This window comes from Callithrix jacchus, chromosome X, assembly GCF_049354715.1.
Source record: "Callithrix jacchus isolate 240 chromosome X, calJac240_pri, whole genome shotgun sequence".
Taxonomy (NCBI): domain Eukaryota; kingdom Metazoa; phylum Chordata; class Mammalia; order Primates; family Cebidae; genus Callithrix; species Callithrix jacchus.
Window position 1 is genome coordinate 7,181,983 of NC_133524.1, and position 24,003 is coordinate 7,205,985.

General features: G+C 42.7%; 2 protein-coding genes across 5 annotated transcripts in view; one reads left to right on the forward strand and one right to left on the reverse strand.

Moving 5' to 3' along the window:
• Nucleotides 1-5,097, reverse strand: part of PUDP (pseudouridine 5'-phosphatase) — a 109,066-nt gene extending 103,969 nt beyond the window's left edge. Inside the window, exon 1 of the mRNA XM_002762598.7 lies at nucleotides 5,003-5,097. Coding sequence (XP_002762644.2) covers nucleotides 5,003-5,078 — 76 coding nt within the window. The 5' untranslated portion in view covers nucleotides 5,079-5,097. The remainder of the gene's footprint in view (nucleotides 1-5,002) is intronic.
• A 174-nt stretch (nucleotides 5,098-5,271) lies between these two features.
• Nucleotides 5,272-24,003, forward strand: part of STS (steroid sulfatase) — a 247,148-nt gene continuing 228,416 nt past the window's right edge. For 3 of the 4 annotated variants that reach the window (XM_054251450.2, XM_078362824.1, XM_054251451.2), the window contains exon 1: nucleotides 16,219-16,357. The gene's annotated coding sequence lies outside the window, so the exon portion shown is untranslated. Of the gene's footprint in view, nucleotides 5,457-13,252; nucleotides 13,427-16,218; nucleotides 16,358-24,003 lie in introns of those variants that run through there. The other variant, XM_035289539.3, reaches the window with a different exon arrangement.

Below are 24,003 nucleotides of genomic sequence, written 5' to 3' on the forward strand. Positions count from 1 at the left end.
CATTGCAATGTTTGCTTTACTGTGATGATCTGGAACTGAACCCACAATATTTCTCAGGTATGCCCGTATCCACTTTATTTAAAGATTCTAAATAAAACCATACTGTTTCTATTTGAAAGAGAGAGCTAGAAAAAAGAAAAGAATATTTTATACCTGCATGCCTAGAATCTGCTGAATATTTAAGTTGTGTTGCCAGGTGGACAAAACTTATTTACCTGCAGAATTTCGCAACTTAAGTCTTACCCCCTTCTCAATTATCCTAGAAACAGAAACAGCTGCAGTAGGCAACCAACCACTTACTACAAGAACTTAAAGTTGGCATGGTTCAGGTCTATTAGAAAGCAGAACGAAAGGGAGCTAAGCCTATAATTTGATGCTGTTTCTGACATAAAATGTAGCACTTTACTCCAAATCTCTTCAAACCCTTAATAGGAACACACGTGTCTTGTGCTTGCTATATTCCAGAAACCTTTTCAGTTTCTAGAAACAACAGATTATTCACTGATCACACTGTAGTGAAAGGCCAATCATGGCCCCTGAGGTAAGGGCTCACCTCTGTCCCAAGCCCTCACACTGGCCTCCAGCCTCAGCCATCTCCTTTACAAATGTGGAAGAGAACCTACATTTCACCTAGCAAGATTAGAACCCAAGGGTGCACTGTCAGCCCCTAGGGGAGGCAGGGCAAAGAAAAGAATGTGAACCTACCACCAGAGTTGCTTTGACATCCAGAGCAAGACCCACTACACATGATGGAAGGAGGGGAGGTTGTGATTACTATCTCATTCCAAGGAGGATCTCTGCATATTCTGGGGTTAAACAATAACCACCTATGGAAACACGAGGAATGATCCTTCACTTTGCTCCACCTTCCTCAAAAACATGCCAAAACTCTTAGAAACCGCACTTGGAAGGAATGACTTGATAACATCAAGTAGTAAGAACCTACTGAGGCTGAAAAGCTCACCAACTGCACTTTTAAACCTCAGACGTATTTCACAGGGTCAAATGATGACATACATAGATTGTTCTGACAATCCATCTAGGGTATGTGCTAATATTACATAAGAAAAATCTATTTTTGTCATCAGCTATATGGATGTTCCGGTGTCTAGAGAAACAGTCTACATGAAGTTAACAAAGAATGATAGTGCTAAACACACTCACGCTGTGTCTGTGGAATTTTGAGCACACGGTGAACATGACTGTCAACTGTCTCAGGTAGCCAACAATCCCATCGGTACTGGGCTTGGTGAACACCACAGAGACCCTACCTCCATGACCTTTTAGTGTCTCCTGGGCCCCAGACAGTGAGGCAGGCACTTACAGTCTCAAGTGCTATTATTTAGCAAGGAGGAAGCTATGGGAGTGCAAGAAGGCAAAGAACAGGTCTTCATTCTACTATAAAAAGATAAAGTAGAAGTCACTCATTAAAATCCTGCAAGCTGGATTTATAAACATATGGTATACTATGGTCGATACTGCAAATGTTCTTATTACCCTTTGCAGATCTACTTTATTATTTTACAGTGTTTTCCTTTGATTTTTTAAAAAGGATTTTAAATAATTCTGTATTAGACTCCAAGAAAACATATTTTACACATACCGCGTTTTACATACACCAAAATTCCTAATTCTGAATATTCTTTACACCCACCCTCTGCCTGGCCCTCCCAGCATAGCCATTATCAATAGACATCATGGGTTACTCCACAAAGACCTAGACCCACGCTGTACAAGCCAGCAGCCACTCACCAAGTGAGGCTATAGAGCACTTGAAATGAGGCCAGTTCAAACTGAGATGTGTTGTATGTATAAAATACACACACATTTTGAGGACCTAGTATTAAAATTAATGTCAAACACGTCAATGATTTTTATAATCATTGACTATGTATTGAATAGTAATATTTCTGAGACATTAGGTTACATAACATACATCATCCAAATCAATGCCATCTGTATCTTTTTACTTATTAAAAGTTGCTACCAAAAAATTTCACCTGGCTCAATTCTATTCTATGAGGCAGAACTGCTCTGGACGACAAACTGTATTCTCTTTTAAAGAAATTGGGACCATCTTTTGTGCTCCTAATTTCAGTTATTTACAAATGGCATCATCTTCCTTGTACAGCTGCTGAGATACAGTTTAATACTTGTCATCTTCTTGTTTCAAAATCTTGTCCCGGTTTTTAAGTAATGTCAGTCCCCTTTTTCTCTGAATGGCATTTTAGAGCTAGAATTACTAACATTACCTAAATAATAACTGACTGTTACCTTGGTCATGAGAAACAGAATCCAAAGTGTTTTCTTAAAAAAAAAAAAAAAAAGAAAACAGCATCATGCATGTCAAAAGCATGGCAAAATGCCCAGGCTTTCTTCCTGGTCAACATTTCCTCTAAAATCTATTTACTTCCTCATTCTCCTCTGATTAAACAAGCTTCTCCTGTAACGCTAACAATTCTCCATGAAATTTTTCATTTTCAATTTTACTTCCAAAAGTATGCAAGTATTGGGGCTACATCGACAAACAGAACTTCCTAGAGAAATGCATTCAAAATTTCCAAAAAACAGACCTACTGCAAATAACTCATTTTAAATTGATGACATATTGTTATGCAAACGACAGATACACTGAAGTGAGGGGCTAAAGAATGAGAGCAGGCATAACCTGGTAGATTAAATTAAACTGGTACATTTTGGAAAGCTGTGTTTTGTATTTATACATTTTGTAAAAGAATAGGATAAGCAGAGGTATATTTCCAAGAAGGTTTTGCAAGGCCTTAACACCTCAAAGAAGAGGTAGGGCCAGAAAGGAAGAAATGGGCAGAAAATGAGGGAAGGGAATAAAAAGATGTAGGGTTTATTTTTCCAAATAGCACCAATTCTTGGTTATCTGACTAGATCAGAGGACTGGGTAACAATGTGAGGTCAACAGTTAAGTCACATTCATCGCTTCAGGGCATGGCTGTGTGCAAATCTAGAATGAGAATTAGGCATCAAGCTCATTTAGAAGTTTAATAAATTTAATTTTGATGAGACATCTTGTTTAGCATTAAAATTCATGAGACTCCTAGAACAGGTTCTCTGGACTTTTCATTAGAGGGTAAGAAATTTATTTGACAATTTAACTTCTTGACCACCAGAGTAGGAAAATTCATGTCTACAAACTATACTTATGTATCCCAGAAGCTTTCTGAAATTGAATCATTTCAAATTTAGTAGCTGCATACACCGTTGGCTCCAATTAGTGACCTCTATGGGGATTTCTTTTCCTTTGGAATTAATCTGTTTATATCTCTGTATTCATAAAATGAAGAGACTAGTTATTGTGCGCCTTTTTCAAAGAAAACACTGCTAGTGAACTACCCAGCAGTATGATGAGCAGGAACAACGTCACATTCACAACTTAAATTGAGCTCAACATCATTTATATTTCGAACAGGATCAATTCAGAATCGTTTCTCAGTTTGGCTTATTGGCTGTGTGACTTGGGCAAGTAGATTTACTTCTCCCAGCTGCAGGTTTTTTTTTTTTTTTTTTTAATTAGCGAAATGCAAATACTTCCTCCAGATTTGCAGGGTTTTGAAATGAAGGAAAGATATACGTAAACAAGCAGGTCAGCAGTCTACACAGTAGGCAGACACATTTACAGATCTATGAAGCGTCCTGGTGATTATGTTTCACGGTGTTAATTCTGTTGAGGCTTTGGGTAGAGTTTGGTATACTTCTATCTCAAGTTAAAAATGGGGTTTTAGGCTGGGCGCGGTGGCTCACCGCTGTAAATCCAGCACTTTGGGAGGCCAAGGCGGGCAGATCACCTGAGGTCGGGGGTTTGAGACCAGCCTGACCAACATGGAGACACCCTATCTCTACTAAAAATACAAACTTAGCTGGCCGTGGTGCCGCATGCCTGTAATCCCAGGTACTCTGGAGGCTGAGGCAGGAGAATCGCTTGAACCCAGGAGGCAGAGGCTGCGGTGAGCCGAGATCGCGCCATCACACTCCACCCTGGGCAACAAGAGTGAAACTCTGTCTCAAAGACAACAACAACAAAAAACAGGGTTTTGTTCTCTGAATTCTACTTGAATTCCTCTTGGGTAGTAAAGTTCACATGTGCTATGACTACCAACGGTTTCTAAATGCCTCCTATTGATAAAGCAGGAGTTCTCAAAGGTTCAGGCACTTGTGTTAAAATGCAGAATCTGCATTTTACAAGTGGCTCCCAGGTGATGTCCCTGGTGCTGGTCACCCTAGACAGCCAGGCCACTTGACAGACCTTCTGTGCCTCTACATTGTTGACGACGCGGGATAATTCCTTATGGTTGCATAGGGCAGTCCTGTGCAATGCGGGAAGTTTAGCAGTATCCCTGGTCTGGACCCCACTAGATGCCAGTGACCCCCATCCCTCCAAGCCAGCTGTGACAGCCAAAATGTCTCCTGACATTGCCATTGACAGATGCCCTCAGGGCGGCCAAACCACCAGGTGGAGAACTGCTACCACGTAGGATGCTACCACCAAGGTGCGCCCAGAGCAGCAACCTTGGGGTAAGCAGGCAAGCATCCTCCAGGCTAGTTTGCAGATGGGGAAACTGAGGCTGGGCTTTGCTCAAGGTCGCAATTGTGGGTAACCGAAAAGGGAGCGGAGGTTCCGCCGCGCCCAGCTCTGCAGAGAGGACAGGACGCTGGGCCGCGCGCCCGCTCGGTGGTCCCTAGGGACCGCGCCCACGTGCTCTGGCCCCACGCGCGGCCCGCCGACCGGAAGCGGGTGCTGAGGTGGCGTAGACGCCGCAGCCACGCGCGCCCTCCAGTCCGGACATGGGCCCGCAGGCGCTGCTGGCCGCCGCCCGACTTCGAGTTCGGTGCGGGACACAGAGCGCGGGAGCCCCAGGGTCCCTGCTCAAGCACATCCCAGCCGCGGCCCCCCGGCCGTGATCCCGCGCCGACCGTTCCCACGCCCACCCAGAACCGCCCCCGCGGGAGGCGGCGGCTGCACACTACCCACCCAAAAGAAGTCCGTCCATGTCAAAGATGAGGTGGGTGACGGGCTGTGGCGGGGGTGCGGGCGGGGGAGCCGCCATGGTACCGCCTTCTGGGTCTGGGTGGGGGGAGCGAGGGAAAAGTGCGCGCGCAGTCGCCCGCCCCGCGCACGCGCAATCAGGGCTTCCTCGCGCGTCCGGGGCCAATCTGCGCAAGCGCTTCCCACGGCCCCTAGCCCGCCTCCAAACCTGCGCGTCCCGGGCTGCCTAGTGCCGCTCCGCGCACGCGCATCTCGGGCTTTCGCCGCCGCAGCAGCTGCAGACTGGGAATGCGGTGCGGGCGGGCGGGCGAGATACGTTAACCCGCATCAATTCCTCCTCACGTCACACCCGGAATCAGGCCAAGCTACTCAGCCAACGGCCGCGCAGAGCCGAGGCCCTCGTCTGGGGGCAAATTCACTGCTTGAGTTTGGATCAGGGGTGTGTATGAGGAAGGAGGGACCGTGCAAGGGGGCTGTCGAGTGGGGAGAGGGGGTTGAAGATTTTCAGGGTGGCATTACTGCCAGCCATCAGGTTGCAGGCAAATGGCCTTGGTCACGGAGGACCCTGGGTGGGTTCGCTCGATCCTGGAACGCCAGCCCCTGGACCATGGGTGGGTTTCTCGGTTTCGCCTGCCCCCACTTCCCTGCGGTTTTGGACCGCGACTTGAACTGGCAGTCGTGCATGCGCAGTGTGCGCGGAGAGGATGCACGACCTCCGTACCTGCATCCCTGAGTATCCCAGGCTGGTGCATTGTCTCAGAGCAAAGCCAAACTGTGCAAGGAGAATGCTGAAATAATATTAATAGTCAACATGTCTTGCTCATTAAGCCTTCTTAGGTGTCATCTGTCTTTTGGGCTGTTCTGAGTTTCTTCCTTTTTTAACTTTTCAAATGCCATCTAAACAGCTTTCTTCCCCCCCAGCACCACCTTTTGCCATAGTCAGAAAAATACTTTTTTGTCCATTTCATGTTTTCTTATGTGGTATATTCACGTTTAAGGACAAGAATTGGACCTTTTGAGAAGCTGAAATAATAGAGTTAAGACTAAAAACGTGAGGGTGTGCTGGGTGCAGTGGCTTACATCTGTAATCCCAGTATTTAGGGAGGCAGAGGTGGAGTTTGGGGGGATAGTTTGAGCCCAGGAGTTTAAGACCTGCCTGAGCAATATAATGTAATCCTGTTCACCACAAAAAGAGAAAACACACACAAAACCAGGTGTAAAACATGAGGGTATATTTCTAGTTTAGTGAGTACATGGTGGGCAGGTGCATGCCTGGATTCAGTAAGAACACTCATCATCTGTGATAGACAAAGTGCCTCTGTGTCTGTTTCCTCCTAGGTAAAATGGAGGTGATAAAGAAGGTGAGGCAGGTTAAGCAAGCCCTTAGTACTAGTGCACAGTACATAGTCAATAAAATTATGTATTCTTAGAGCTAGTACTATAGGAGAGCTTCCCTCATTTAATCCAATCGTGATTTCCCTTTGAGGATACTGGATTTCAGAGAAGGCAATTCATGAGCAAATTAGGAAGGGACTTTCTACTCAAATGTAGTCATTTGTGATTTCTGTATTAGTTTGCTACAGCTGCCATAATAATGCATCACAGACTAAGTGAGCTAAACAGCAGACGTGTATTGTCTCACAGATCTGTAGGCCAGTAGTCCTAGATCAAGATGTCAGCAGGCTTAATTTACTGAGGGCTGTGAGGAAAGGACCTATTCCAGGCCTCTCTCCTCAGCTTGAACCTGGCTTTCCTTTCCGCGTGTCTTGTCCTATCGTATTTCCTCTGTGTGTGTCTCTCTGTTCGACTTTCTTCCTGCTGTAAGAACACCAGTCTTATTGGACTAGGGACCACACTAATGACTACATTTTAATTTGATCTCCACTGACAAGATCCTGTTTCCAAATAAGGTCACAGTCTAAGGCAGTGGGGATGAGGACTCCAACATATCTTTTCGGGGAACACAATTCCATAATAGATGCATTCCACACACATTGCAGGGGTACCTACAGTCAGTATGACAGTATTTCCCACATGGAGTCTTTAGAATTCTCCCTCCCAGATTCTTTCCTTTCTCTGGAAACAAATGGATGCACACATGTCAGTGTTACTGTTGTTTTTTTGGTATCATAACCACCTCACATTTCTGTTTAGTCATTAAGTTAAACGAGTATTTTTCAAAAGAAAAAAGGCCCCAGTGCCATGTTGATAAAATGGCAAGGCCTCACAGCAATTGTGGAAGAGACAGATTGGGAAACCTTATGTACTTCAGCTCTCCACAGATGTGAAAACATGGTTCACATCATTTTTTTAGTAAGTCTTATTTTCTACACTTTTCAGTGACATCACTTCAGTGCATAAGATGGAAGACTCCTATTTGCTTAAAAAAAAAAGAAAAAGGCCAGGTGCAGTGGCTCAAGCCTGTAATCCCAGCACTTTGGGAGGCCGAGGAGGGTGGATCACGAGGTCAAGAGATCAAGGCCATTCTAGTCAACATGGTGAAACCCCGTCTCTACTAAAAATACAAAAAATTAGCTGGGCACGGTGGCGCGTGCCTGTAATCCCAGCTACTCGGGACGCTGAGGCAGGAGAATTGCCTAAACCCAGGAGGGGAGGTTGCGGTGAGCCGAGATTGCGCCATTGCACTCCAGCCTGGGTAGCAAGAGTGAAACTCTGTCTCAAAAAAAAAAAAAAAAAAAAAAGAAAAGAAAAAGAAAAAGAAAAAAACTGAATGTGTGAATGCTTCTCTGTCACAAGTTAAATTGGAAAAGAATGAAATTTTGTTCTATCGATGTGATTTGCACACATATAACAAATTAGCTTTTAGCTTTACTTAATTTTCCAAAATCCAAAGATGGACAGCTTCTATGCTGATGAGAATGCATTTCCTTCCATGAATTACAGTTTACTTTTGTACAGTTGTGTTTTCCCCATAGGACAATACCTTACTTTTCCTGACAATTCTAAGATAGAATAGAAATGATCCCATCAAAAGCACGCTAACAACTGATGGAACAAATAAACAGATGATCTTTCACACAACATATAAACTTAAACATGCCATTTATTGTGTGTGTGTGGTATATATATATATATACCATCCTGTATGGAGTAGTAGCTTATCTCAACTTACTTAGTTTGTTGTCCTGGTTCCTGTGTCTCTGTGCTTTTGTTATCTGTTGTATTTGGTTTCCACCCTGCTATATCTGTTTTCTGTGAGCCCGCTTTGCCCCGTTCTTCTCTTTACTTTTCTGGAGTACCAATCTTGCCCAGCATAGATGGAGGGTAACAGGTTGGACTAGGGACCATCTTTCTCAGTGGCTGTCCACAGTCTCTTGTCTTGATGATGCTGAGAAAGCTCTGACTTCCATCTGATGGGGCCTCAGTTTGGGCTCCTCATTGCAGGCTTACCTGCCTGCTTCCCCAGTATAGCTGGCTTAGCAATGCTGACTTAGCAAGTCTCTTGTTTCAGAAACACTGAGTATTCTTACCTCTTCCCACTGCTGGTTTACTCCAAGCCCAGTGAGCTCTGGAAGGGAGCCTGACATAGATGGCTGAATTCGCCACTCCTGGCTTTGTATTCTAGGATGTATCTGGTACTTTTGTGTGAAAAGGGTCATTGTTTTTGAACCCCTTCACCATCAGAGTACAAACCCTCTGAGCAAGAGGTCCAGTTTGATTATCTGCAGTGGTGGAAAACAGACATGGTATGAACTGGCAGTGTCAGCATCCCCTGGGAGCTCGCTAGAAATGCAAAATCCCAGCTGCCACCCCCAGACTGATAGCATCTGCCTTTCAATGAGGGCATGTAATGGACTAGATCATTTACCCCCTCCTGGGGTATACCAGCTACTTCATTGTGGGGAGGGGGCTTAGGATTATTATTTAAATGTAAAGTAGCAAATGTGTTAAGCTTTACTAACATTTATTTTATTTTATTTTATTTTATTTTATTTTATTTTTATTTTTATCTTTTGAGACAGGGTCTCACTGTGCACCCAGGCTGGAGTGCAGTGACGTGATGTCAGCTCATTGCAACACTCTCCTCCTGGGTTCAGGGGATCCTCATACCTCAGCCTCCCGAGTAGCTGGGACTGCAGGCACCCACCACCACGCCTGGCTAATTTTTGTATTTTTTAGTGGAGACGGGGTCTTACCATGTGGGCCAGACTAGTGTCAAACTCCTGACCTCAAGTGATCCACCTGCCCTGGCCTTCCAAAGTGCTGGAAGTATAGGCAAGAGGCACTGCACCCAACGCTAACATTTAATATTTGTGTGAATGCTGGCGAATGTTCTCGTGTCTTGGCCTTTTCTCTAGGTATCCTTGTGGGGAGGAAGGGAGACATCATTGCTCTCAATCATTTTATTTGATTTCTGCATAATGCAATGTACATATTAAGGTAAAGTGTATTTAGAGCTTATATTATTTACTTTTTAAACCAATTCTCAAAAAATGGACAGAGGGATTAAAGACATGCCTTTGAAAATAATAAAATGTAGCTTCCAGTTAATAACAAGAAAAGAGAAATTCCAGCGTCAGCTTTATAGCCTTCACTAATGATTAAAAATCATGTTTTGTAATATCCATAATGTTACTGCCTAAGTAGACATACACTATTCTAAAATAGCACATATGAAGGGAGGGTGTGTGCTCGAGAAATGTGGGGAAGTGAGGCATGTGGTCAGACTCTACCATGCATTCGAATTTCCTCTCTCCTGCCAGGATTTTCACTGACTGGACATGACTGGACATCTGAGAGAGGGGCTCAGGCTTCATGACATCCCACCCTTTATCATCGTATTGTTCTAGGATTTAGGGCTCCTGACTCCAAAAAATTCCTTCCTTGCTTGCCCCACTCTCCTTTTCTTTTTCCCTCCCTTCCTTTCCTCCGTCTCTCTTTCCCTGTCTTCCTTCCTGTCCTCCTCCTTGACTCCCTCCCTCTCTCCTTCCTTCCCTTCATTTCCTCCTTATCTCTTTTCCTGTCTTCCTTCCTGACCTCCTCATCAACTCCCTCCCTCTTGCTTTCCTTTCTTCCTTTTCTCCTTCTCTCCTTTCCTGTCTTCCTTCCTGTCCTCCTAAACTCCCTCCCTCTTCCTGCCCTCCCTCATTCTCTTCCTTTTCTGATTCTCTCCTGATGTTTCCTCTGGCGTAGCCCCTTCCCTCCAGGACCTGTGAGGGGTCCATGTGCCCACAATGAATACAACTAGGAATGTCAGCATCTTGTGCCTTTGCTGTGTCTTGCACCACATTCACAAGGAAGGCTGCCCACTGGCCCTGCCCACTGAAGCTTTTCTACTTGGGTGGAATCACAGCTGGAGCTCACCACACCAAGTGCCGAGTGCTATCTCTAATGAGTGCCTTGCGATGTTGCTGCTTCTGAATAAACCACGTGCTCACCTGCAAGCCTCTTAGTTCCTGTCATATCTTAGGCAAGTTGCTTAGTGCTCTGGTCACTTCTCCAAAGTGTTTATAAATGCCACATGCTAACAGTCTGAGATGAAAGAGTGATTACTTGTTCATGGTTAAAATTGGCTCATTGTTTCATAACTATCGTAATAGCCACCAGCCCTCAAATAATTAGGACCTACAACTTTATAAATTATCTCTTATTTCATTGACTCCACAACTTTGCAAAGTAAACAATGGAATTCTTCTTATAAAAATAAAGAAATGGAGCTTGAGGAAAGTCAGATACCTTGCCACAAGTCACATACCTGAAAAGGATCAGGGTGAAGAGTTCAACCTCTATTGGTCTTCCTTCCTCAAAAAGAGCTAAAAGGCAAAAACTACATTTGGCATTTCTCCCCATGCCAAATGTGGGTGAAGGGGCGGAAGGCAGCAAAACACACTGCCATGTGTGTACCTATGCAACTATCTTACATGTTCTACACATGTACCCCAAAACCTAAAACACAGTAAAAAATAAAAAAGGCAAAAACTATCTATTAATATGTTTTCTATGTGTTTTCAAAATTTCTTATGTTGTAAGTAATCAGGACCACAACATGAACAGATAATATCAAAATCAAACACAAGAATGAATGTGCAAATAAAGGGGAACAAAGTATTCTAGAAACCACCAACAAGAAAACAATAAGGAAAAAGGAAGCTTCAAAAAATAAACAAGAAACTTTAAACATTTGTTTTCTGCAGTTCTGATGTCAGTGTGGCATGTCAGCGATAACATGGTCGAACCAGTCATTTCTAGAATCAAAAGTTTTTGCCTTTATTTTACTTGCACCCAACTCCTGTGCTGCTCAGTGCATGCTAACATCTGGAGGGAACAGAAAGCTGGTTACACAGCCTCTTCCTTCAGCTTCCCCATGATCAATGATCACATAAGCCTGGAAGTGTGCTGAATGGGTTTTTGCCTCCTCAGTCCACAGCCTTGAAACTCTCCCATTTCTGTGGTCAACGATGGTCTTTCCACTTTTTGTTTTGTTTTGTTTTGTTCAAACTTACTCAAGAGGGACCATCACATATGCTCTTTAAAAATAAAGTAATATCTCCCTCAAACACACTTTAGAAATACCAGACTGCTGTTAAGCATAGAGTCCATTCTGACTTACATTCTGCCTCACCACCAACTTTCTTGAACCTGTCATTCAGTAAGGCTGTGGGATTTTTCCAAGTCAGTGTGACACCGAGCACATTGGAAAGGCAGAGTAAATTTACAGAGTAAAATTCGGAGAATGAGAATCTTAGGTACCTCAAATAGTTAAGATTTTCAAGAATCTTAAAGGGAACAGGGTATGTGTATATATATGTATAACATATATACATTATGTAATCTATATAAATATATTGGTGTGATTTTTATAAACTTAAGAGGAAATGCCTTTATATATAACTTAAATATGTTTAGTTTGTGTATATTCATACATTTGTATGTTAAATATTATATTTAATATATTGCAAGTGTTTGACTTTAAGAAAGTTTCGAAGAAAGATAATTACAGTAGGTTCTCACTTAACGTTCTTGGGAGGTTTTTGGAAACTGTGACTTTAAGCAAATCACATATAACAAAACCAGTTTTTTTCATCAACTTTATAACAAAACAATGTTGAGTGAAACAACCTGCTGTATATCGTTCTTAAATTTGCAATTTCCGAGAATTGGCCAAGTAAGGAGGTTCATGCCTGTAATCTCAGCACTTTGGGAGACCATTGCAGGTGGATTGCTTGAGCTCAGGAGTTCAAAACCAGCCTGGGCAACATGGTGAAACCCAATCTCTACAGAAAAATACAAAAATTAGCTGGGTGTGATGGCATGCACCTGTTGTCCCAGCTACTTGAAGGACTGAGGTGGAAGGATTGCTTAAGCCTGGGAGGTTGAGGCTGCAGTGAACTTTGATTGTGCCACTGCACTCCAGCCTGGATGTCATAGTGGAGACCCTATCTCAAAAAAAATATTCTGAGAATCTATCGATAACAGTTGTTAAGTGAGGACTTATTGTATATATGATTTAAATGCACTTAATTTATTACATATAGATACATGCATGTGTGAGTTTTTAGTTTTAGCTGGCTCTTGCTTTTCTTTGGATGTATGTGTGGTTTTAACAAACTTCAGATGAAAGGTCTTTATATATAACATGTGCATATATATATTTATATATAATTGCACAGGTTTGAGAGTTGTTTAATAGGCTAAGTGAAATAGATGAGTCAAACACATACAACAAATGTATTTTGTTCTTTTGTGGGCACATTTCAATTGAATATGTTTATTGGCTGCTGTTGTATTAATGTATAAACAATAACATTTGGAAAGCATCTATTTCAAGTCAATTTCCTAGGGCCATTTAAACCACTCTGGAAGAATCTTAGAGGCGATCAATTTCCATGACTCCTTCCTTCTGGAGTAAACTAGGATGCCAGTTAAAGAAAGGCAATTTACTAGTACTTGGGTTTTGGTTTAATAATAAAGCTGTAACTTGAAACATGGAAATGCAGTATAGCAAGGAGAAGGCTGTGATTAAATCTGCTCCTGAAGAATGGGAAGTGAATGATAATTAAAAACCACAAAGATGCAAAAAATACCTACCCAGAAACTATTCATAATTTTTTGTGCTCCTCCTTTGATCTACTTCCAACCATGTTCCATGTAACACACATAGGAGGAATTCTGGGGTTTTCCATGTGTTTTTGCCCTTTCCTGTGCCATAACCTTTATTTTAATAGAGGAGGGTCTCCAAACCAGAGATTTGAGAGAGTATTTTAACATTTCTAGACTTTATGAAGCTGGAAAATGGCTTGGAGGAGAATAGTTGAGCCCATCCTGAATGTATAAGAGCTCACTGCTGTTTATCTTGTGCGGCTGTGGATGACACAATAGGAAGACTATCAACTGGATTCTGGGGCTCCAGGTCTCTTCCTTCTGCATGTCTAAGAGGAGAACCCTTCTGTGAGTACCGTGTTGCTCTCATCCCACTTGCCCGATTTGCATTGAGATGCTTGTTCCTTGATTCAGGGCCCTAATTATCAAGCCTCCATCTTTGCTCATGCAATTGCTGTATGTTGAGTCTTTGAGAGTGAGTGTTCGCTTGCTAATCTCTGATTGCATGTGCCCTTCTTCTGTGGGACTCCAGGATTTCCCACCAACAGTCTCTCTACTGGGTTCTTTCTGTGTAGTGGCCCAAGTATGAAGACGTGCCCAGTGTTAGCTTGAGGGTTCCTGTGCAATGCGTTTGATGGTTGGCACAGTTATAGGAATGTCAAACATCAGACAGGATCAACCATGAACAATTTCATTAAGCATCTACTGGGATTCATATACCAAAGTCTGTGCTTTTCATGATCTTAAAGCACAGTGGTTTTCATAGCTCTGTAAAGTAAAATATTTTCACTTCTGTCTTCTCAAAATTGCCAAAAAGGATCATCTATTTCTTTTTGCCAGGCACCATGCCCTGGGACATTATATCTAATCAATAAAGGGTTATTGATTAGAGGGGCTTGAGATGTATACTTCTACCTGCCTTACTAGTGAGAAAGCTAGTGACCCAAGTGATTTGAGCACTTTTTTGAGGTCATACAGTTAGTGGGTGCTGGGATCGGAATGCCATGTCTGTCTGACTCCAAAGTCCTCCATCTATATAGTAAGATAAATTATTCTGGGAAATATTTATTGTAACAGGATACTCATTTGACAGCATCGTGAAATGAGATGCAAAAAAATGGCATCCTATAGGAATTTTCCATGTAGATAACCACGAATGCTGTGGATCTCTGGCCTCACAGCAAGAAGAGAAGTAGGGGCATCTGAAGAGGTTTCTGTTTTATAACCCTGCCTCTTCCCCAGTGGAGTTAGGCTTTTTTTTTCTTGTTTCCTAAATGAAATAAAAACAAATGACATGGCGTGCCTCTCTCTTGGCCTCAGTCCAGTGTGGAGGCTTCAGCAACACTCCTCAAAGAGGTTAGTATTTGATTGTGCATCTCTTGGAGGACCTAAGGGGTTGGCACCTGACCCCGCCTGATCTGCTCTAGAGACTTGTGAGCTTGAGGGCTAGGGGGAGTTGATTTAGGTTGCACTTCCAGAGTCCCTCAAACAAATATGCATGACTAGATAACCTTAATGACCAGCTAGGGATTAACAGGAGGAAAACTTTGGACTTTTGCCCACAAAATCTGCTGGGGTGAGGAGGAGACTCCAGCAGAGAGGCACCACTGGAAAACCAATTGGAGGGAGAGACAACATCACCCACATCTCAGGAGTTGCAGATCGGGGAGATTCAGCTTGGCTGGCTTCCAGGAACTTAAGAAAATGCCCTCCAGGTTTGCCTGAAATCTTCTCATGACAGCACCAGTGAGAGAAGAACCTCCTGCTCCTTTTTGCTATCTTTTTCTGCTGTTCTCCAGGTGGAGGGATCGGTAATCACAGCAGGGGAAATGAGGGAGGAGGACAACTGAGAAAGCCTGAAGCTTCTCTGTATGTGCCCTCTGTTTCAGAACCATGAAAAGCATGCCTTAGCTGGGGGTAGGATGGAAAGGAAAGGAAGTCTTACCCTGGAATTAAAGCTGCAGAGATTTAGTATTTCACTTGACATTTAATTTTGAGCTTGAAAGCATTCAGTGACCAGAAACGTCCTGTGATGTGCTAGAATTCTGACCACTAGTGGGTATAAGACATTTCAGCAATTAGTAAGTTTTATGGAGACCCTGAGAGACAAAACATTGCCTTTTGGTAAAATCAGAGTCATATTTATTCATGTTAAAATACTTTTCAGATTTCAACATGCTCAAATCCTTGTTATTATTAAGAATAGAAAATGGGCTAACACTGCTACTTTATGTGTTATTTGAGTGCCTACTGAGAGCAGGAGGCATACAAAATAATTAGAAATAAGCAATGTTTTATTTACAGAAGCAGAATAATGAAAGCAAAGACTCAGATTGGGCTTTTTTTTTTTCTTTTTTCCTTTCCTTTTCCCCAAATGCTGTAAAAACAAACAACACGTGGAAACAACCAAAAGAGAAACACAAGACATTATTTTTCCTGGGGTATGATTTTCCCCCAAAATGTGTGGTCAGAAGACTGCCTGTTGTTTCATCAGCATTGATGGGACACCTCCCTGCTGAGTGGTAGCCCTGATCATTGCCCAACCCTGTGGTGTTGACACAGAGAATGAATTCCTTGGGGCTCTTGGCACTGTGTTGTATGTGTAACTCACTTAACAAACAGGCTGGCAAGGTTTAGCTACATCAGGCTCTCGACAGATCATTCAAAACAAAACCCTTGCTCTTCTCATCCTAAACCCATGTCCTATGTTGTTGTTCATTGAAAAAAATAATCATCACTCCCTGTCTGGCCCATCTCGCCATTGTATAACCTCCCTCTTCTTCCTCAACACATGCTCCCTTTCCTTGCTGTGCACCATTCAATGCAAAATTCAGTGCATACAGGAAGTGCTCTCAGTGAACCCTTGACTGTTTTCCAGGTCAGAGAGTCAATAGGTGAATACGAATTGCAGTTAAGTATTCAGGGCTGGCACCCAAAGCTCCTCCAAAGTGATGAGTTGGTGAAGGAAGTCCAGCTTCCCTCTGAGTGATGTTGAAAATGTGTGGGGCACTGGGGGAGAGGAAGGCCAGGTGGAGAAATACATGCAGTTAAACAACTTTTTATGATAGATTTGCGGATTACTCAGTGATGACTTTATTGCTAATGATGCTCAATATAACTGCCCAGGCCGTCAAATGATTATTCACAGATGGTGAGCGTTCGGCTGGGATGCTTGTCCAATGTGATGGTGTGAAAAGCTGTTTGAGATCCTTGAAGGAGACATACAAAGTGTCTGAGTCTCCCAGTAAGGAACCCTCTCTGAAAGCCTTGTGAGAACTGGTGAGTTACATTTTTAATATACTTATTGTTCTTGCTTCTCTGTGGCTAAAATATTGAGATACATGTTGACTACAGGGAATATTTACTTTAGTTGCACTGCTACAAAGGAAGTCCAAAGGTTTCTGTTTCTTTCCACTCTTGAAATACCTAAAGAGCAGCCTGGTAAAAGTTAATTGAATACGTAAAAGAGCCAAGTCTTTGCTCTGGGAGGCAGAGTTTTAAATTCTCTTATGTGGGACTAATCAAAGTTTGTACATTTTTTTATCTGTAGTGTTACATTAAAGAAAATATCTGTAAAACCACCTATAACAATTTATCTAATATGTTTTCATTGCTCATTTTCCCTGAAACAAGGCTGTCTATAGGAGAAGAAAGTAATTGCCAAATAGTTTGTCTTTGTGGATTAGAGTGGTAATTTGAAAACACAAGCTTGGTATAAAGAATATTGGAGTTTAGAGGAACGAATCCTAAAAGGAAATGAGCACATGAAGTGGTACATTTTGTGCTATAGTTTACACAAAAGAGAAATTAAATCAATTAACTTAATGTGTGTAAATATTGGACCCACTGCTCCTGTGTTAGATACAATGTCTGTACAGGAGATGTCTTTGCCATCCATTGCATTCCCTGTAAGATTGGCATAGTTTTAAGCTTTCAATTTACTGCTTTTCTAAAGGATAAATTTCAGAGGGAATTAACAGTTTCTTCACTTTTTTCCGTTTTAAATATACAGGTTCAATATCTATAATGTTCACCTTAAATATGGATCCTAAAGAGTAGAGAAAGAACATATATGCCTACCTTCTAGAGGGGCATACACATAGATCTATGAGTTTGTCCTCAGGACCATGCATGGAGTCAAATGTTTTTCTCTGTTTTTTCTTTCTTTAAGATGGAGTCTCAGCCTGTCTTCCAGGCTGGAGTGCATTGGTGCAATCTCAGCTTACTGCAACCTCCACCTTCTGGGTTCAAGCAATTCTCCCACTTCAGCCTCCTGAGTAGTTGGGATTACAGGCACGCACCACTGTGCCCAGCTAATTTTTTTTTTTTTTTGTATTTTTAGTAGAGATGGGGTTTCGCCATAGTGGCCAGGCTGGTCTCAAACTCCTGACCTTAAGTGATCTGCCTGCCTCAGCTTCCCAAAGTGTTGGAATTTCAGACGTGAGCCACTGTACCCAGCTGGAGTCAAATGTTTCTTAACAGACTACATTGGTTTTAAAATGTGGTGCTTATCACTGCACTTTTTACAGTGTGCTTGTCTATGTATGATCATCTCTATAAGAAAACTAGGTTAACTGAGGAATGAGTATATAGTTTAGAGATCAGCTACTGTTTTCTGAAAATTTTTATTAATTGAAGAAAATGGACATCCAAAATCAATTTAATTTTTGTAATGCATTCTGTACGTAATCTAGTAATTTTAAACCAACCAAGTGGATGATTTTTCCCCCAAAGAGAGATGCTAAGAAATTCCTTTGCTCTCTCTCAAGTAAACTGTTATCTTATGAGCGGTTATAATGAATTAAGATGTCCAGTTCTTGCTTACTTTATTTCTTATCAGAGTATCAACATATTTCATGTACACATCAGTTTTGTCTTCTGTGCCAACGTGAGCAGATTGAGTTGGAGGAATGTTAAAAATAATTTTCACTTAAAATTAATATCACTAAATATGTTGAAATTATGTTACAGAAAGTTTGCTCCATTTCGTGTCATTTACTGCAGGTATTCTTTGTTTCAAGGAGCACATGATAATGTTTTACTGAATACCCTGTGAATTGATGTCTATAGTAACATTAGTATTTGCCAACTGAGAAATTGCCCATATTCATGTATAATGAAATTATCATATCACAGCTGATATCAGGAGACCAGTCTAAAAGCTTTCAGTGCAAAAAAGATAATAATGACTCCTGTTTGCATTAAAAACCTAAATAGTAAATGTTAGTTGGGCATCCCTTAAAGGGTTAATAAAATGAGCATTAAGCATTTATGGCTAAAAATCCTAAGCCATGCTTTCCAGACCAGGTTCTGTTACCATTGTTTTGTTTCCATCTTATCTTCTCCTTAAAATTCCAGCCTTGTTTGGGAATTAACCCCTGTCAAACTTGGCCACTGAGTCAGCAAGCAATTCCCCAGTGCCCAGGGGATACAGGTAACAGAGGACGTGGCAATGATGAAACAGAAGACCAGTCTCACCTCGGGTGTTGTCTATGAAGGAAAACAAGCAGTATAAATACTGCAAGTACCAATGTCAATAATAATTAAATGCTTATTATGAGAAGGAAGTGCAGGGCAGAGAGTTGGCACTGGGCTAATTAGGAGTAGCACCTTCAACTGTGAGGTCTGGCAGAAAGCCCGGGGGATGGAAGAGAGATGGCTTATGGTCCCAAGTTCCTCTTGGTGGTTCCAAGACTAGGAGATTTTTAGTTTAGAGGTAGACTGGGAGGTTCTCTTTTATGACAAATTTGTCTACCCAGCATTTCCCCACGGAGGTGCTGTTGGTACTTCGGGTGAGTGATTCCTTGCTGTAGTGGCTGTCCAGTACATGGTAGGATGCAGCAGCTCACAGTATCTCCAGATGTTGCCAAATGTCTCCATGTACATAAAATCGTCCTCCCAGATGACAGTCTCTGGCTTGAAATAAGTGTTTAAAATGTGTAAGAGAGAGCTTACTTAGAGCAGGGTTTGTCAGCCTCAGCACTGTGGACATTTGGGGCTGGGTCACTCTCTGGTGGTGACTGTCCTGTGCACTCTAGGGTGCTGGGCATTATCCCTGGGCTCCACCCACCAGATGCCAGCAGCACCTCCCCCCACACCCCCACCTCCCACCCACTGCTAAGTTGTAACATCCAAGCTTGTCTCCAGATACTGCCAAATGTTTCTTGGGTTGCAAAACTGCCCCTTGTGTAGAATCATCAAATTGGAAACAGATAAGAACTGGTATCTGGGGTCATGGAAGAGGTGTGGAGATCACCATTTTGAGTCTGCTCTCAGCTCTGTTTCCAGCTGGCCAGGCAGCTCTGTGTTTTTCATGGAGCCTGTCACAGCTGGTTTGACCTGGGTCACTAGGCAAACATTCCCTAGGTCTTGACCTGTCACCTCTTCTGCCTATGAGGACACTCTGGAAATATCTACATTCAAGTGACTTGGCCAAGGTCCTGTTCAGCATAGGAGGCTTTTCCAGCACTTGGCTTCTTAGCCCACAGGACTTTACCACTTCTTTTCAAATGTTACCTTCAGAAATGTAGGTTTGCAATCCTTTATCCATAACCAAAAATAGAAGAGAAAAACATTGAAAACCCAGAGTTTTTGTAACATACTTGGCAGTAACACCAGCTCAAACCAACTAACACAAAACTAACATAAAGTGAAAAGTCTTCATTCAGCCCACGGAATGTGGATATTCATTTTGTTTCACTGCAGTTTTTTTTTTTTTTTTAAGATAGGGTCTCACTCTGTCACCAAGATGAAGTACAGTGGCTTGATCCCAGCTCACTGTGACCTCTGCCTCCTTGGTTCAAATGATTCTCCCACCTCAGACTCCCTAGTAGCTGGGAATACAGGTACCTGCCACCATGTTCAGCTAATTTTTTGTGTGTTTTTTGGTAGAGATTGGGTTTTACCATGTTGGCTAGGCTGGTCTTGAACTCCTGACCTCAGGTGATCTGCTTGCCTCAGCCTTCCAAAGTGCTTGAATTACAGGTGTCAGCCACTGCGCCCAGCCTCACTGTAAAACCATTAACATGGGTGACCACAGGCTGCTGTCCAAGACTTTGCTTGAGCTGTCATATATGACATGAAATATTCACCATTACATTAAAAAAAAAACCCAAAACATTCTGCATTCTCAAAAGTTTCCATGTCAAGAGTATGGACCTGAGAACATAATTGTGAGTGGAAAAGGTTCATTCTTAATTTCTTGTGACCTTGACAGCCCAACAATGATGGTGCTGTTTGTTTTTTGGTTTATGGTATCATCATGTGCTTCTGTGTGTCCTCAGATGCAACTCCCATTATGTAAAACCTCCTTCCTTTTCTGTACTCTCTTAGCTTTTGAATAACTGAGAACACTCAGGAACCGAATAGCTATGCCATTTGGTTCTGGGCTCAGTTGTAAGTAGCTCCCAGACCCCACTTCCTAGCCAAGTACCTAAGATGCAAAGAACCATTTACACAAATCTACGTGAGGACACAGTGACCAAACCTGGGGCCTCTATGGATTGGGGCTATTCAACCAAAAAAGTATTTCTTAATTTCTGAAAGGCTAGTTTTTATTAAAAAAAAAAAAAGTCTGAGTATGGTGGCTCTCATGCCTGTAATCCCAGCACTTTGGGAGGCTCCAGTGGGTAAATTGCTTGAGTCTAGGAGTTCAAGAGTAGCCTGGGCAACATGGCAAAACCCCATCTTTACAAAAGATACAAAAAAAAAAAGAAGAGTCAGGCATGGTGTTACATGTCTGTTGTCCCAGCTACCTGGGAAGCTGAGGTGGGACTGCTTGAGCCTGGCAGGTTGAGGCTGCAGTGAGCAGTGATTGCATCGTTGCACTCTAGCCTGGGCCACAGAGCAAGACTCTGTCTCAACAAACAAACAAACAAAAACAACGACCAAATCCTTATTTGGTTTATTAAAAAGAAAGAAAAGTTGTTCTTTTGTGAGTGTGGGTACGTCTGGGACAGGGTTTCTCATCCTCTGCACACTAGATTTTTGGGGCTGGATAATTCTGTTTGTGAATGGGCTGTCCTGTGCAGTGTGGGGTGTTTAGTGGCTTCGCTGGACTGTGATAGCCAATATTTACCTCTCAGCTGTGACAGCCAAAAATGACTGCAGACATTATCTGATATTCCCTGGAATACAAAATCATCCCTGGTTGAGAACCACTGGTCTAGAAAAAGCATTTTAAAAGTAGTAATAAGCTGGCCATGGTGGCTCACAGCTGTAATCTCAGTGTGTTGGGAGGCCAAGGAGGGCGAGGAGATTGAGACCAGGAGTTCGAGGCCAGCCTGGGCAACATAGCAAGACTTTGTTTCTACAAAAAGTAAAAAAATAAAAAGTCAGCAAGGTGTAGTGGCTCACACCTGTAGTCCCAGTAACTTGGGAGGCTGAAGTGGGAGGATCCCTTGAGCTTAGGAGTTCGAGGTTGCAATGAGCTATGATCATACCACTGCACTCCAGCTGGGTAACAGAGTGAGATCCTGTCTCTAAAAATAAAATAAAATAAAAATAGTAATGCAAAGCTTTGACTTAATCAGAATTCTCTGACTTGATACTATTGACATTTGAGACCAGATCATTTTCTGTTTTCAGGAACTGTTCTGTTTATGCTTAGTAGCATCTTTGGCCTCTACCTACTGGATGACAATAGCACTGTCCATAAGTTGTGACAACCAAAAATATCTTCAGATATTTCCAGATGTCCCCTGGGTGTCAAATTGGCCCCTGATGAGAACCACTGGTCTAGGCTAGTGATGTAGTCTACAGAGTCACATTACTTTGACTTTGTGTGGTGCCTCATATTTTACAGAAAGCATTTCTCTCTCTCTCTCTCTCTCTCTCTCTCTCTCTCTCTCTCTCTCTCTCTCTCTCTCTTGCTCTCTTTTTAAATTGAGACAGGATCTCAGTCTGTCATCCAGGCTGGGGCACAGTGGTGTGATTATGGCTCACTACACCCTCGACCTCCCAGGCTCAATCGACCTGCCCACCTCAGCCTCCTGAGTAGCCAGGGCTACTGGTGCACACCACCACACCTAGCTAATTTTTGTATTCTTTGTAGAATCGGGGTCTCACCATGTTGCCCAGGCTGGTCTTGAACTCCTGGGCTCAAGTGACCCACCTGCCTTGGCCTTCCAAAGTGCTGGGATTACAGGCATAAGCCACCACACCCTGCTGCATTATCTCATATTTTGCTTCATTTAATACTTTTCTCTTTCAACCCTGTGAGGTATTTTTGAGTCCCCATTTTGTGGGTGGGAAAAGTAAGCCCAGCAATCTATACAGTGTGTCATAGTCAGAGTTTTGTTTGTGCCCTGCCATATTGCCAGATATCACGTGGATGACTCAAGCATGGGGCTATGCAAAGCCATTTGTCTTTATTGGCAGACTGGATTATATAAAATAATTTACATAATACTAAGTAGACACCACAGTCAGCAATATGAAATGGATTCCAGGAACTTCCAATTGCACATTAGCCCATGTGACTGATGAATTACTTAATCTAGGAGGTTATAGGTGCAGGTGCCTAGAACTTGCAGGTTGCATGACTCAGAAGGATTTTAGTTGGACATGATGGAGACCCAGTGCAACCTTGCTCCAAACTAGAAAGGGATTTTTCAGTTGTATATGTGGGAAGTTCACAGAATCAAAGAGAAAACCACGAACCTGGAATTGTCATCTTCAAGACCAGCTGAAAATTCTTTGTAAGCCTGATTGACATGACCCATAGCTACCTATGGCTCCAGATAGAAGCCACCACTGTATTTGAAAACACTTAGTTTTACATTCTGGTTAAGCTTTATGGTGTTGGTATTATTTTATGTATATTTGGGAGTAGATACTGTAGTCATTATTTATCACTACAGAGCAAATTACCACAAACTTTAAGGCTTAAAACAAATACCCATTGAGGATCTTATAATGACTGTGGGCCAGGAGTCTGGGTGCAGCTTAGCAGGGTTCTCTGCTCAGAGTCTCACGAGGTTGCCATCAGGGTGTTGGCTAGGTGTTGGCTGTGTTATCACACAGAGTATGGGGAACTCTTACAAGCTCATTCAAGTTGTTGATAGAAAATGTATTATTTATTTATCTAGAGACAGAATCTTGCTCTGTCACCCAGGCTGGAGTGTAATGGCATGATTGAGGCTCACTGCAACCTCTACCTCCTGGGTTCAAGCAACTCTCCTGCCTCGGCCTCCTGAATAGCTGGGACTACAGGCACGTGCCACCACACCCAGCTAATTTTCGTATTTTTAGTATAGAGGAGGTTTTGCCATGTTGATCAGGCTGGTCTTGAATTCCTGACCTCAAGTGATCTGCCTGACTTGGCCTTCCAAAGTTCTGGAATTATAGGTGTGAACCACCTCACCCAGCCCAAGTTGTTGATAGAATTCAGTTCCTTCTTGTTTTAGGATGGACACTCTCAGTTTCTAAAGACCACTCCTCATGAGAGACATCTTATAACAGAGCTGTCTATTTTATAAAGGCCGCAAGAGAAGGCCTCTTGTGCTTGGAGTCTGTTTTCAAGGGCTTGCCCAATTAGGGCAGGCTCATCTATCTTTTCATTTGTTTGTTTTTTGTTCTGAGACAGGGTCTTGCTCTGCCACTTGGAGTGTAGTGGTGCAATCATGGCTCATTACAACCCCAAACTCCTGCATTCAAGCCATCCTCCTGCCTCAGCTTCCCAAGTAGTTGGGACTGCAAGTGCACACCACCAGGCCTGGCTAAGTTTTGTTTTGTTTTTTTTAAGTTTTTGTAGATACTGGGTCTTGCTATGTTGCCCAGACTGGTCTCAAACTCCTGGCTTGAAGTAATCCTCTCATCTCAGCCTCCCAAAATGCTGGGATTACAGGCGTAAGCCACCACACCTGGCCCCAAGCTGCCTTTTGATTAGCAGAAAGTCAGCTGATTAGGGACCTTCATGACACATA